The sequence below is a fragment of the Pieris rapae genome, chromosome 20 (genome assembly GCF_905147795.1).
Source record: "Pieris rapae chromosome 20, ilPieRapa1.1, whole genome shotgun sequence".
Taxonomy (NCBI): domain Eukaryota; kingdom Metazoa; phylum Arthropoda; class Insecta; order Lepidoptera; family Pieridae; genus Pieris; species Pieris rapae.
This window is the reverse complement of record NC_059528.1, coordinates 2,403,451-2,419,975: the sequence shown is the minus strand read 5'-3', so window position 1 is coordinate 2,419,975 and position 16,525 is coordinate 2,403,451. Positions and strand designations below refer to the sequence as shown.

At 32.8% G+C, this 16,525-nt stretch overlaps 1 protein-coding gene across 1 annotated transcript in view; it reads left to right on the top strand.

The window, feature by feature from the left end:
• LOC110993137 (tyrosine-protein kinase Drl) overlaps window positions 1-16,525 on the top strand; it is a 43,640-nt gene that overhangs the window by 15,305 nt on the left and 11,810 nt on the right. Inside the window, exons 2-6 of the mRNA XM_045632662.1 lie at window positions 3,383-3,510; window positions 5,061-5,176; window positions 5,496-5,626; window positions 10,934-11,120; window positions 13,442-13,575. Of these exons, the coding sequence (XP_045488618.1) occupies window positions 3,383-3,510; window positions 5,061-5,176; window positions 5,496-5,626; window positions 10,934-11,120; window positions 13,442-13,575 (696 nt within the window). The remainder of the gene's footprint in view (window positions 1-3,382; window positions 3,511-5,060; window positions 5,177-5,495; window positions 5,627-10,933; window positions 11,121-13,441; window positions 13,576-16,525) is intronic.

Genomic DNA, 16,525 nt, shown 5'->3' with positions numbered 1-16,525 from the left:
GAACAGTAAAATATTAATAGACCAAATGAAAGTTTGCGGTATTAAATATTTAAGCCCACTTTAAAGCTAATTTTATAAAACTTACCCAAACGAACGTATTACAGTATATAACCCAGGTAACGTAACACGCTCCAGTTTCCATAATGGCCCATTTCAGTATAATTACAAAATGATACCGCATTATGCCCGTCATTTACTTCATTCTAGACCACTGGCGAATTACTTTTGATGGCCACTAAACGAACTAGGCACCAGCTTGCATTGTTATTGCGTTCTGGTAATATAATCAGGGAAAACTCTTCTTAAACGTTACAAAAGTTACAACATTCATTATCAGATTTGAAAGTCTGTGATATCCTTTTCGTTATCTTTACTATAATGCAAAACTGTTTATATATTGTAAGGGGGCTATTTCCTATCTCCATGTGAATGTGATCTCTTAGCGGGAAAAATATCTAGATTATGTAAAATGGAAAAAGTGCAATACATACTACATACATGTAATAATAAAAAAGTTGTAAATAAAATCAAAGCGTTTCGAATTTTATTAATTATTTATTAATATACTAGTGTGGGTATTGGTAAATAGTTGTAATAATAATATGGGTTATTGATAAACAAAAAATCTAAAGTTCCCTAGTTACTGGTATTATATGTAAAGCGAAATGTCAACGTACCAGATTAGTAAACATAGATTTTGTAAGGAACGCATGTGTGCGGTGTCGTATTTGGAACTAAAAGTTCTAACGAACTAAATAATATAGTATAACTGCAGAGTACAATACGTTCGAACTGAAAATCCAATATAGTTCATACTACATGTATTTCAAAACAGCAGTACGTGAAATATATTATATACGCCACAAAAACTCGTTAGCTCATTAACAGTTATTACTAACACTAAAGGAAATGTATAACAAGACGGGTTCATATTAGCGCCTACGAATACAAAGGATAGCTGCGGGCGGCTCCTACCTTCCCCTGTCATTAGTAAGTTTTAATAATGAGAAGCATTGTTACAAGAGACAAATTGTATTTGAAGCCTACATTAAGTAGGATATGTTACCTCTGTCTTTCAGGAGGTTGTTTATTGTTTGATATGTATTGTTTCTTTTCCAACGTAATACAATTTTCTCTTGCAATTAAAACTACATATAAAATCGTTTTAATTAATTTAAAAAAACCTTTTTGGAGTGCTTTTTTAACTATGATATCACAATTAGTATTGACGAACACATTATTCTTAGTCCATTCCGTCAGAATTTCTTTTCGACAAATGTTCCGTAAATAACTTTTAATCTGGCTTTTAAAAGTTATCCGCATTTTAACACAGTTCAAATTACCCAAGTCTAGATTGACCTGACACCATACCACAGTTTAACATATTACGAGAATAACAATCAATAATGACTTAATACTCAAATTCATTTATTTATATAGGTAACACAGTATATACTTATATTAAATGCTTCTTATTTTACATTTACTGCCAATTTTTCAAAAAAGATTGCTGCCATTTGAAGAAATTTTACCCAATAGTTTATCACAAAGTTTTTTATTTTTTTAATCATTCTTAACTATCGCATTGATATCTACTAAAATATTTAATTGAAAATAGGTGAAGTCATAACTCCAAGACTGCAGATTCTTAGGAACTAAAAAGTTTACAATTTCAAATTTCTACTATATGTGTACTTTTATAGAATATTGCTCTATTTTATATTATAATACTGGAGAGAAGAAATTGAAGAAAAGAGCGTACCAATTCTTAAAAGGCCGGCAACGCACTCGCGAGCCCTCTGGTATTAAGAGTGTCCATGGGCGGCAGTATCACTTAGCATCATTTGTTCCTCCTGCCCGTTTTCCCCCTGTTCTATAAAAATAAAAATCGAATGATTTACTAGACACATTGTACGCAATTTTAATCCTCCTCTACACAGTCGAACTAAAAATACTAAATAAGGTGTCGAAGCGAACGACAGTTGCCTGAATATGAAGTACCACTTTACAATTGACGCATCACCCCTACGATCCCCTCGGACTAGTCAGACGCCCTTTTCTGTTACTGTTGTCACTTGAAGTGCTCTATGTTTACCTTACACTGTAGTTATGCAATCTGCTAAATCATAGTGGAAGTGAAATGTGCTTAATTTTCAAATTATTTAAAAATGGAATTCGATTCTATTTCAAACGGATGTAGTCAAGTAGTTGAGTCAGATTTATGTCTAATTCAAAATTTAACACTGGCATTTACGTACTAACAACATTCCTGTTGAAAAAGAAACAAATTCTGTAATATAATTGTTTGAAGATGATATTAATCTATAGATTTACTTCATACTTTATAGATTCTGAAAATAAAACTTAATGTTTTGTACTTTTGTTTTTAACAAATGTTATGTATAAATATATAGTTACGTACAAAGATTTACTATAATAACTAAATACTAAGTAAAGGTATTATAAGTAATTACGTTATTTTTTACTATCTTGTTAGAATTTTATGACTCGAAGATACATACTATATATAGATACTAGAACGAGTATTACAAAAATCGAACTTTCTATTCCTATTGAAAATGGAATTGGAAAATTTCATCTCCATTTGAACCATTTGAGAAAAAGCATCAAAACCGTTCGGGCGAATTGCACCTCTTCGTAAAAGCAAATAGAGTTAGTTGGATAATTTGACGCACTCACCCCCGCGGGAATCGAACTAACTCTGGGGACACACATTTGCCAATGCATTTCTGTGTACCTAACTCAAAAGACATTCAATTTTGGAACTTATACTTCGATGTATAAGGTTACATTTAGAGGACGAGGTCCAAACGACATTTTAAAATTAGAATAATGAGATTTTTTGTTCGAATGAATTTGAAATATTGATGGACTTAATGCATTTATAAAACAGCGGGAGTTTGAATTTTAAATTATGTAACTACTTCCTTTTATTAACTAAAACACGTTTTTTATTTACTTTTAAAATATATTTGAATTGATAGCCAATGCAATGACATTAACACGAATAATCTCGATTAATTAAACAAAGTACCGAAATCATCAAAAAAACTATACAAATTCAATTGTAAAATAAGCAACAGTGGGCAAATGTGATTATTTAGAATTAAGAGGTAACCACTGCCTAAGAACCTGCAAATTCAGGGCTTGTAAGTTCGTCACCAGACGCAAAGACTGTGGTATACTTTATTTTGAAGGCTCTATAAATTGTCAGCTACATGGTTGCTGGTATAATAAAATGCTAGCAGAAAATTACTTAAAAAGCGTATACTGAAGACTAACGGAAAATCTGGCCGTTTGCGTCTTTTGTGGTTATCCCTATATGAATTGAAGATTAATATAGTTATTTTTTTCATTTCAGGTCTTGATGCGGAACTTTATTACGTAAGGGACGGTGTCGTGAACAACTATGCTACTGGGTTCGTAGTCCCTGTGCCAGCACATATTGCAGACCTCGAGTTTATGTGGCAGGGATTGGGAAGAAAACCGGTAATTACCGATTTACTAAAAATTTCGTTCTTTATTTGTTTGGAAATTGTTGATGGTAAGTATAGTTCGGAAAAGGAAGAAAATATATTTTTTACGATTAGATTAGACTTTAACTTAATACTAGTTCAACTTAAATTTAAATTTAAAACTATTCTATTTATAGGAGTGCATCAATTCTGCATATGGTACTATTATTAATTTGATTTCTCTGTTTTATGTATATTAAATATGGTGATGTAGAGATTGGGCTTTCTACGACGTAGAACAAGCTGCGTTCTTCGTAGCAATATAAAAATTATAAAAATCTTATTAAAATTAAGTAGTTTTTGTTTTCAATTTGTTTTATTTTATCAAATATGATGATGCTCTATGTTCTATAGTCTTAAGATTTTTTTCTAGATTTCTTTTAAAATTTACTTTTATTCTCTCTTGGTGTCGGTTTTTTTTGCTTATCGACCTAGACTGATTCACAGCGAGACGTATGGTTAAGTAAACAATTTGTGTCAACCATATTTTGTATTTGATATACATAAAAACACATCTAAAAATCTAAAGACTATGTTGTGTGAATGCGTGAAGTATCCATTGAAGACCTAGATAGATCATGACTGTCAATAATAAATTCATATATTTTATTCAGGTTTATTTAACCTATTATGAAAACTTAAATACTAAAGCACTCCGTGGGACTACATAAATCTCAAAGATTCGAGGGAAAACAGTTTCAAAACACAGTTTAAATTGTCTACGTTGTTCCCGCGCTTTTCAATTTAGCTTTTAAGAGATTTAATTTTCCGAAACAAAGGCGCGCGTTTAGCTGTCGTTTTTCAAAAGAATTCTCAGACGACACCTATTATATACTCTTATACTTTTGTTTTAATAATTTGCAAGAATTTACCAATAAATGCATTATTTAACAGAGAATCTTAATTGAGTTGGTAATAATTGTTTCGAAAGGATCTTTGTTACGATTTATTTTATCTATTGGAAGTAATCTTTAATTAAAGAAAACACGTCATCCACACCAGTAAAAAATATCATTTAACATTCTACTCCTGCATTATGAGTGAGTCACTCAATCCCCAAAAATATTCCAATAAGTTAAAAAAGGATTTCAAATAAACGTGACTGTTAAACACACGATTAATCTTACTTGCAATTTGATTTTTTTTTATATCACAGGGGGCAAACGGGCAGAAGGCTCACCTGATGTTAAGTGATACCGCCGCCCATGGACACTCTCAATGCCAGAGGGCTCCCGAGTGCGTTGCCGGCCTTTTAAGAATTGGTACGCTGTTTTCATGAAGGACCCTAATTTAATATTTTTTATCCAAGAACGTTGTTGTAATTAATCTACAATCTTAATGTACTAATTTGACGGGTTTCAGTCCCGGCAAATGACCTAGAAAAAGGACTTAAGAGAAATTTCAGACAAAATTTTAGAAATAAATTAACACAGGTTATATGAATCAAGGTTGTTTATAAATTCCTTGACACGATACTTCGAAACGGACTAATGGAAAATATGCTAATGTGTGTTGGTTTAACAGCTCCCGTATGTGATGGGCATAGACTATGACGTCAGAGCAGCGAGAACCGCCATGCTGCCGCCACAAGTTAATATATCCGAGAGAGGCTTTGTGCCTACAACTCAGCAAACATTTCGGTATGTTTCTATGATATAATTCTATATAGATGTTTTGCATCTTCAATCAATCAATCTTTTGTTACTATAATTATTTACTCGACTATAAACTTTTTTGTTCATCAAAAGCATACTAAAGTATATATATCACTGTAATTTTACATAACGTTATTTATATATGTGGCAATGAACTACCGAATGTTGTGATAACATACACACAACAGTTTTATTATTAATCGATTTTACATTACCATCGTGAAAAATTGTCATTGCGGCAGTCAGGGAAACATGTTTAATTTAGATTGTTGATAATAAAAATAAATAATTATTTGTTTTATAGAATACGCCTACCTTGTACGGGTGCTGTGAACCAGGAGATTTTAGTATTGATACAGTTAAATATATCGTCAGCTGATCGGTCAAATAAGGATATACGCCTACTTTTCAAGAGGAACAAAATTTGTTTAGCTGGTGAGTTGCTTATTTTTTTTTTATCTTCAAAATATAATATGTTTGTATTTGTAACTGATCTTTCATATATAGTGAATATCATTAATTAATTTTAATTAGATTAAAAAAAAATACTAGCCGCGTAACCTTAGTACTCGTTATTACACAATGTGTATATGCCTCACCACTATAGGAAGTTTTTTTAATAAAAGCGAAATCTAGTTAATACAATTTTGCAAAAGCTATAAACATAATAAAAAAGTAGCTGAAATATTATCGTTCAGTAGGCTTTCGTGGAACATCAAAACTTTGTAACTACATTTCCATAATAAAATTAATCACATAATGAAAACCAATGCTTTCACATTGAAATACTTCATTCCCCTTCAATAAATCACTTTAACAACCGACTGCTATACTAAAAACACATAAAGCAATAAAACTAAACTTTTCTCCAACACTTTGTCAATAAAGGCTATTTTGAATAAGGGTTTTATATGGCTTATTTATGGTTGTTGTGGTATTATTATGGGGTTCTAGACTTTTCTATAGTGCGGTTCTTACCAAAAAAAAATAATACGCAGGCGTCGTCACCTCGACGTCGTTCCACAAATCATCGTTGTTTAATGCTGCATTTACATTCAGCCGTAGTGAGCAGGGAAGTGGGCAGGACGAGTGTGTAAACGCGATATTTCTCATGCCACTATCAATCGCGTTGCCCGGCGCTCCCCAAAATGGCCTTTTTTTGTGCAGAAAGGACCAGCAGTGCGAGCGGTAGTGCGTGTTTACATTTACTTTTTTTTTATTGAACAGGGGGCAAACGTGCAAGAGGCTCACCTGATGTTAAGTGATACCGCCGCCCATGGACACTCTCAATACCAGAGGGCTTGCGAGTGTGTTGCCGGCCTTTTAAGAATTGGTAAAACACACTCCTCTCGATCCTGCTGCAGCAGTATTTAGGGAATTATCGCCAGCAGCACTAGGGGCAGTGGCAGGGTCTGAATGTAAATGAGGTATAAAATCAGTCCATAAGGCAGTTGACGCGCATCACCATTTGTGGAAACAGCTGCCCACTGAAGTATATCCGAACCAATCCGACTTAGGTATTGCGTATTACTAAACATTAGGTGAGGCTTCTGCCTGTTTGCCTCCTGTTCTCTATACTCTCATTGCCAGAAGGCTCAAAGGTGCGTTACCGGTATTTTAAAATTTATTTGTTCTTTTCATGGAACTAAGTCGAATTTGTTCGTACTTCAGTGGATAGCTCGTCGTTCATCGTAGTGGTGGCGCGGCAAAAAGTGCTATAAGCAACGCTCAGTTGTGATTCGACGGAAATGGATATTAAATGTATTAGTGTAAACAAATGCATTGATAAATGAAAATAGAATTAATAGATCTTCCGACTAGAGTAGTGCATTACTTTTGGAAAAAAAGTACTATTCAATAAATCATTATTTGCGTGAGACGCAATCATACAAATTTAATAAAGTAACTAATAATGATTTTACATTATTAGTTATAAAATAAATTTGCGCGCCACTGTGTGAGGCAGAATATGCGAACGACTTACGATTGTACCACCTTAACATTTTGTACCATATTCTTGCAATAAATAAATTATTATTATAAAGAAGGTTGAGCTTGTTTGTCATTTGAACTGTTAAGAGGGTTTTTTTTATTTAGCATTAACACAATAATATTTTTTCAATTCAAACCAGTGTTGTGATCTAACAAAGGCATCAGTTTTATAATAATAGCATAAATAAATAGCTTCGTATAACTGCAGACAAAACTGTCTTTGTGAATTATCTGATAACATTTTGTCGATGTCAAACCATTGCTTCAACAGTTTTGTTTCGTTCAGATCTTGATTACAGTGTCGCAGCAACAAAGGCGCTATTTCGTGGCAAGTTTATAATAATTTCATGCAAAATGTGGCCATTCTCATTTTCTCCAGCGTAATATTCAACACTATGAAATTTGATTTTGTTTTGTTTTTAGTTTTAAGAGAAAGAAAAATCAATTTTGAATATACTTGCTTTAAGAGCGTAATATATAATTAACGACTCTGCTAGATCTTTGAATTATTTTGGAAATACATAGTTTACGTTACTAGTTTATGTAATCGGTCCACTATTTGAAAGTTTATTTGCTACAAATATATCCAAACGATTATTATTATTCAGTTGTTTTTTTTAACAAAATTTCAAGGGTGTCTTAACTGAAGGCTTTTTTATTCACCGCCAAGGCTCGTAAATACGTAATATTTCAGATATATTATGTGTTTTCTTTGAATTAATTAAGGAAATGAATGAATTAAATTGCCTAACGTCTAAAATTAGTTTAACTGTAAAGTGACTGTTAATAGCAAAAGCAGATCTAGAAAAATTCTAGAATTTCTTTTGTTTACAAATTTAAACATTGTTCCGTAGTCAATAATAGAATTTTTACCAAAAAGATTTATTATAATCAATTCCAAATTCAAATTTTGTATTTTTATCCCTCGCTAATATTTTTCGCTCAACTGATAGAAGTTTACTTTCCACAAATCACTCCCTTTATTAGCATGTAGACGCAACAGGATATTTTGGGGGATGAAGACGTTATGAAGGGCCCTCGCATCCCCATTTTAATGTGTTTACAAGGAAGTATCGATTGTTCTATTGTACGGTTATTTGACTTGTAAATTTCTTACCCCCGAGCCGCGTATTGTACTCAAACTTTTACGATTGCGAACGACACAAAACTGTTTGCGCGTCTTAACATCGTTTTGCATGTTTAAATATTAACATTGTTCGTCAATTGAACGATTATTGAATAAATTAATCGATTTTTGAGCCTTCAGAAGTACTTTCTGAAGGTTCTGCACTCGATCTATGCTTATTTTGCTCAAGCAATATTTATAAACACATTGACTGTAATGAGTTAAATAGTCTGATAAAGAACTTATTATCACAAAAATAAAACAAAAGATGAACGACACATTCTTTTAATACGTACTATAATTTTTCTTGAAAGCATTGAAAGCGAAAAACGTGACCATTAATAAAACTGTCAAATTTTAATCGTAAAATAGTTACCCCGTAATTATACTCTGATACTTTAATTCATCGAAATAAATTCTAACATGACTAAACTGATAAGTGATCAGAGATAGATTAGTAAGAGATACGAGAAAGAGTAGAGAAACTTAAAGCATCTTTGACTATCTGTGACACGCTATGATCTTTTAGGTATTTCGTGATAACTTTATTTATTTAAATAGGCAAGTAGGTTTGTGTCTGACTCATGCCGTCAGCCTATGGGATTTTGGGCATGACGGTTTCCTTAAGATGTTTTCTATCACCGTTTGAGCGAATGTTAAATGCGTACTTGGTAAGAAATTTAAAAGAAAAAGAAAGAGAAGAAGAAAAATAAATTTGAAAGTTATAGCCCTGATTTGAACGTACCAGGGTTAAGTTCCTTGGCCGCACTGCAAACAAAAACCTGTATCTACAAATATAAATATTGTTCTATTAAAAATATATAAAGCAAAACAAACTTGTTCATTGAAGGTAAAAAGCAAATTAAATCCTCGAGATTAACAACGCTCGACTCCACTACTTAATCCGGACAAATCCATCGATAATTTGTTCCAAAGTTTAAACGTCGAAACTGTTTTGTTAGAGATAAGTTTTAAACAAACCTTTAGCGACCCAATTCCTTTGCATTTCTTCGTAGCTACTGTATTTAAAACAAATAATTATTGTTGTAAAATTTGGACAAAATTCAAATTAAGAATAAACACAGTTACTTTATCTCTAATAAAACGTCTAAGATTTTTGTTTGAATCTTTTGAAGATCCAATGTACCATGGCTGTACAGAACTTTCTTGGCAATAATTATACAATTCATTGCAATATGAAAATTTAATTAAATCCTAAATATCGGCGTCATCCACGTGAAGTGATCGCAAAGTGAGGGACGGATTTAGTAATTTCCATACCTGGTTTTATAAAACCTCCCCATTCGCTCCAAAGTTTTTCTATTATCCCTAATATTTCATTTAGTCGGCTTCACAGTAATACCATTATGGCGGCGAAAGTGCTTTTAAAGTGAATATAATTTGTTTTCGTAACATGATACGGTGTAAAGCTGTGTGAGTAATTGGCATTTTGATGTTCTTGTTTTCGACAAAGACAAAGAGACTTCGGTAATCGATCGATGTCAAATATATATTGCGTAAAACACGAGTAGAAAAAGGACTCTACAATTTTGTTCCGTTTGCCTCGTATGAACTCAAATTACCTGCATAATTCGCCAATGTTAATTTATATTTTTACATAGGTACCTATTATACATTTTGTTATATAAACGAACAATATATCATAATAAAAAACGAACATTTTTATTAAAGTTTATTTATAAGAACTGTTAATAAAATACAGTGATTTTAAAGCAATGTTCATGTTAAAATTAAGTTTGTCAGTCGCGTATCCATTTTGAGACTTGGTGGGAGATCTTAACTTTAACTTTCATAGCCCGGTAACATTCATAGTCATACACAATTTTTGAACTGTAAACGTATAAGATCCGTATTAGTCTTAATTTAGGCCAAACCTTTATATTCAATGATATCTCAATAAAGAGATTTTGTTTAAAAAAAACTCCTGAACCGGACATATTTGTTTCGGAGTGGAAGTCGCAAGAAGTTTTGATTTTTCCTTTCAGCTTAAACAGCGTACCAATTCTTAAAAGGCCGGCAACGCACTCGCGAGCCCTCTGGCATTGAGAGTGTCCATGGGCGGCGGTATCACTTAATATCAGGTGAACCTCCTGCCCGTTTGCCCCCTGTTCTATATAAAAAAAATTGGTTGCCTGTAAAGTCGTTATACGGGCGAAAGTTTTACGTGACAACGACTTTGAGTGGTAAAATAATTTTAATGTGAATATTCATTCGTATAGTAGGAAGAAGGATGAAATAATAGTAACAATTTAAAACATTTATTTATACAAATAATTATATTTAAAACATTAATTTATACAAAGAATCTCGCACTGAATTTCATATTAACAAAATTTTATTTTTACCTTTACACATACATACGAATTTATATACAAATATACATACAATAACTTGCAATACATTTATAATAAGTCTCTCTCGCTCTTAGGCGGATTGGAAGGGACGCGTGCCTCTCACTCGCTCTCATTGTGAGCGCATAACGTGAGCGGAGCGTGACGCAGTTTCTTGAAGTGTCACCCGGCAAACCAATTTATAAGACGTTGTCACGTCAAAAAGGTAATTAAGGGATTCTTTTTTGATTTCAAATATTTTTCTTTCAACAGGCGTATCAACAATAGTCACTCGAAATGAAACTGCAAGATTAGCGGGGGACGCGGGTCGTAATTCTGGCGGAGTCCTATTTGCTGCTGGCGGTTGTGCCGCAGCAGCATTGCTGTTACTCGCCGGAGTAGCCGCCGCAGGGACGTTATATAAGCGTGGGAACAAAGCAAGACATCATGATTCCATACAGTAAGAATTAGTTAAGATATTAAGGGCCTGTTTCACAATGTCCGGATAAGTTCCAAATAAGCTATTTGTTACTTATTGGTATAAATAGTATTTTTGCGTTTCACGACTGTCAGATAGCGCTATACGTCATGAAATTCGAAGTATCTTATTTGGAACTTTTATCTTTCGAATAATTTATGTGTTGCATAGCTATTTGGCACTTTATCCATACATTGTGAAACAGGCCCTTAAAGACACGTCTGCACGTCAGGCTCATTTTTTACTCATGACCTATTAATAAATATATCAAGACTGTATTAATTTGTATTGTTGAGCAGTGTTGGCCTAGTGGCTTCAGCGTGCGACTCTCTTACCTGAGGTCGTAGGTTCGATCCCCGGCTGTGCACCAATGGACTTTCTTTCTATGTGCGCATTTAACATTTGCTCGAACGGTGAAGGAAAATATCCTGAGGAAACCGACGTGTCTTAGACTCAAAAAGTCGACGATATGTGTCAGGCACTGGAGGCTGATCACCCACTTACCTATTAGATTTAAAAATGATCATGTAACAGATTGAGAAATCTGAGGCCAAGACCTAAAGAGGTTGTAGCGCCACTGATTTAGTATTTTATTTTTATTATTTTGTAAACGGAACGCTTTTTCAATTTCAAATAATTAGAAGTTCTGGTATTATAAAGACAGTTGATACTTTTACAGCTTTTTCTGTCATATTAATATTTCCAATACGTGTTTGTATGTTGACACCGTATAATTTCAAAATTTGTGTATATTAATTACACTACAAATTATTTGATATATGTTGCGTTTTCGAATAATCGTATACAGCTCATATTCAATAGACAATAGAGCCGTCATGATTCATTGTTGATATATTATATTCATAATAATCATTTGTTTATGTAGCGTGTTTGTGATTAAAATATATGTTCAATAATCATCGTTCATAAGAAAATGTAACGTGGACATTTGTATGATAAAGTGTAGTCGAGACCATAACCTATTTTATTTTGTACACAATATAGGTTTAGATTGTCCCGGAAGTTGAGGTGTAAGTTAAAAGACTAAGCGGGAATTCTTTATGTTATATAACAATTAAATGTGCGATAACACTTTGTTCGTACAACATTACACTGACATTTTCTTAAAGCCAAAATAAAAAAATCTCTCAAAGATGATATTTTTAATAAAGACGTTTTCTTTTCATATAAATACAAATATATATTTACTATGAAAGCCTTTATTAACAAACTAAAGTGAATCAAGCGCATATATTTAAAATGCATGCATAGAAATACCATATAACTCATGTCCATATCCTTTTATGAACTTTTAAGAAGTATACACCATTTTTAAACTATGTCATTTCATTTATGTCTTCTAATTTTACTCTGTCTTTAAATTTCAGACAAAAATTTCGGTACTCTTTTGACATAGTCTTTGTTTTTTTGTTTATCACTGAGTGACTATCTTTGGCACGGTAATAAACAGGCCTCAAACACTAACCATTGTAAAACCACAATTTCCGCATAAAAACTATCGTATTTAAACATTTACAAGCAATATAATCTACCTGTGCAGTAAATCGCTATCGCTCATGAAATGTTATTATTTGTATAGTTCGGTAGAAGCTACCCTTGTCTCTGGCTTGATGGATGATAGCGGAGGCTTTATCGATACATAATAAATAACCCAGCGACGTTTAATTGCGACTCGCTTTATGCCCCACAATGAAAAATTGCCGCACAACGTTTGGTTTAGACAAACGCTTTTGTTTGAAAGAGCGTTGTCATTATTTTGTAGAATATCAAATATGGCTTCAAAAATATTACAAAGCGATATTTAGTTATCCATTGATGATTTTATATAAAAATTTGGACAGTTTTGACTGAGCTCTACAAATTATTCTATACGTAACCTTTTTTATTTTTTTATAGAACAGGGGCAAACGGGCAGGATCACCTAATTTTATGCTGATACCCCTGCCATAGACACTATTAATGCTAGAGGGATTGCGATTGCGTCGCCGGCCTTTTGGACTTATACCTATATTATTTTCTAAGTCGTAGTTATTAAAACGCAATAGAAAATATAAGGCAAGTGGGTCAGCCAGTCGATTTGCAAACTTAAATTTTTTTGTATATCATAAATAAGTATTAACGTCTCTCACGCCTTTAACGAATCACTTTAATTTAATATTTAATAGAAAAAAATACTATGTCTTTTGGAGAAATAAATGTTAGTTTTTCTTTAATAGTAAAAACCATCTCCAAGACGTCAGTCTGAATCTTTGGTACGTGTACATAATTTTAATTAATTACAGCACATCATACACAACGGCAGCGTATCAGTACGGCAGCCATCAAAACGTTCTTCTTCGATTGGACACACTCGGCCGCCCGCCCAGTGCTACGGGATCTTACGCGACTATAGCGAGTCTACATAAATTTCCATTTGGTAAGCAAAATACATCAGTGTATAGTAGTGTACTATATACTAGTATTAAAAGTGGTAAAGTTTGTGAGTTTATATGGGTAATCTAAACCTACTGGATTTTGAAAATTATTTTACCGATATAAACCACGTCATTTGTGTCCGAGAATCAAGGTCCAAGAAAAATGTTCTATTGAAAATATATGGAGCCTCATAATGCCTACAAAAGTCAGCAATAGGAACTGCTTAGCTTTAAAAACAAGTCCACTGCATCCATCTACCTGTTCGTCATAAAGTCAATGTCATGTATGGAATTGATTGCGGTTTGCGCCAATGTATATGCGCCTATATAATTCATGAGGAAAGTATATATTTTCACGGTTGCGGAGTTTGAAATAGCAACGAAGAGATCGTGCGAAAGAGGATGTCTTTATCATTTATTACCCATTATTTATATAACATACATGGCAATGTCACTTTGATAATGGTAATTAAATTTCTCAAATAGACGGAATATTGAGTTATTTTGAGGCAATGCGTCGTGGGTCCAATGTTTGTAGTCATTGAAATAATAAATAGACATTAATAGACAACCTCAATAATTTGTACTGAAAATATTATGATAATTATAATATAAACTAGTCTTCATCGGAAGCACCGATCGATTGCCAATTGTTTAGTCTGTAACATACTTCAGCTGTTGCGAAGAATGGTACGTCAAATATTTATCCTTAGGTATATCGCTTATAAGTTTATAAAGCTTTTAAATGTATTTATATAGTGAATGACTTAAAAAGGTCTGCTTGATTAGTCTTTTTTAATGGAAGCTAGTTTTTTACTTGAACTCTGACAAAAATAACATGTCCAAAGTGACAAATGTAGGCGTATTGCATCAAAACGGTGGAGCCATATTGGCGATTAAACTGTCAAACGAACTGGCTTATTTAAAAACATATATTATTAAATAATAAATTCTCTTCTCTGAAATTGGAAATTACAATTAGCCTAACTTAAGACTGTTAAGTCATTTTATTCTTACTTACTAATAAAGCTAGACAATATAATAAAGTGTCAAATACAACAGTGTTTAGCACTTAATACTAACATCGAGTAACTCTTACCGCAGTCTTATTCAAACGTTTTTTCTTTCAAACTTCTCTAAGCCCGTGGTGAACATTCAAAACGATATAAAATTGTTTTCTTAATTTTTCGTTCAAAAATATATTCAGTAGATACCTACTACTAGTTTTAGAACTATAGTAGGTATTTCTATAATAATATTAGCTGTTTCGAAGCCACACGATGAATAGTTTACACTAACTGCGCTCAATCAAGAGCACTAAGAAACTTTAATACTTCTCTGTTGTTTGCAACAATCTGATACAATTAGTATTTATAAAGCTGTATAAATGGATTCATAGAGCCATATTACTAGTGATTTGTTCTTAATACTGAAAAGAGAGATACTGTGAAGAAACCAACACGCTATATTGTAACGAAGTGTTAATAATTAAATTAATAAAAAAAATCTTAGCGGATCAAGCATATAGATGATTGCGGTCACTGATCAAAAATACTTTGATTTTAATTAAATTAATAGTGGTCATATTTTTTATTTATCGAACAGGGGGCAAACGGGCAGGAGGCTCACCTGATGTTAAGTGATACCGCCGCCCATGGACACTTTCAATGCCAGAGGGCTCGCGAGTGCGTTACCGGCGTTTTAATATTGGTACCCTCTTTCCTTGAAGTACCCTAAGTCGATATTTGCCGATATCTAATAATATAAAAATATGTTATATTCTACGCTACATTTTGTGGAAATAACTCACTGTAATAGCAGTTAAAAAATGAAATACCGCCACTGCAGGCCTTGTGTGTCCAATAAATATTGCACTGACCGTAAAACACGTAATTATTAAAATTTTAGTTTCATACGCCGTGGTTACATTTTATAGCGGATTTCCTTCGAAATTATTCGTTTTTAATCTTAATTTTAAATGTAAGGTTCATGTAATATTTTTTCAACTCATCTCTTACCAATGCCTATGCTTGTCCGTATCTGCTGATATGTCACTCTCATATCTTCCTCTATAATTTTTTTTCTCGCGTTAGGTTCATGTTCGCATGTAACAAGAGTTTTAGATTTGCCGCCAATTCACAAAAACAAATGATAAATGAATTCTATAATATACTACATTAGGTTACCAAAGAGTTCCAAAATGGAAATTAAAAAAAGTTTTCATAAGCAATATTTCTAACTGGCCAGTTCTAAACATTTTTAGTGTGACCCACGTCTTGGGCATATTAAATTGTGAGCATAATCATCAATATTAATATGGAAAATATTTATAAGTATCATATGTATTGAGTTCATTGCTTTCTCTATTATAGTGTTTCTGTTGTTACTACGGTAGTTCCAGAATTCTCAAGCTAAATTATTTAAGTTTTACAATTTCTAGCAAAGATTTTTCATCTGAAACGGATTGTTATATAAAGTTTGGTAAACAATTATTCAATGATTATGAAAAAAGTTTCCTCAATTGATGGTATAATATTGAGTTTCCAACCAATGTTCGAATAAAATTATTATTTTAATAAAACTTAATAAGATTAAATTTCATTGCTTGTGACCGATGGCTGGCCATGCGTCATACTCGTGAACGGGTGCTACTTTTGGTGACTGGTCGTACTTGAATTCGTGTATAATATTAGTTGTTTCTACTATGTAATTGCGTGTTGTTCCCACGAGAATGTAAGTGCGTGCTCCACCATGCCTCCTGCTGATAGAGGACAAATCTTTGTTTTTAATTTATTTTATTATTCTTTATTACTCAAGATGTCATATGGAACATGGTGTAATGGATGTAGCCCCTTACAAAGGTTGTGTAAAAGAAAAAACTTGCCGATTAAAAAGAGTGGCGGAGAATTTATTGCCAGTTCTTCTCTTCCGTTCTACGCTCTTGATTTGAGA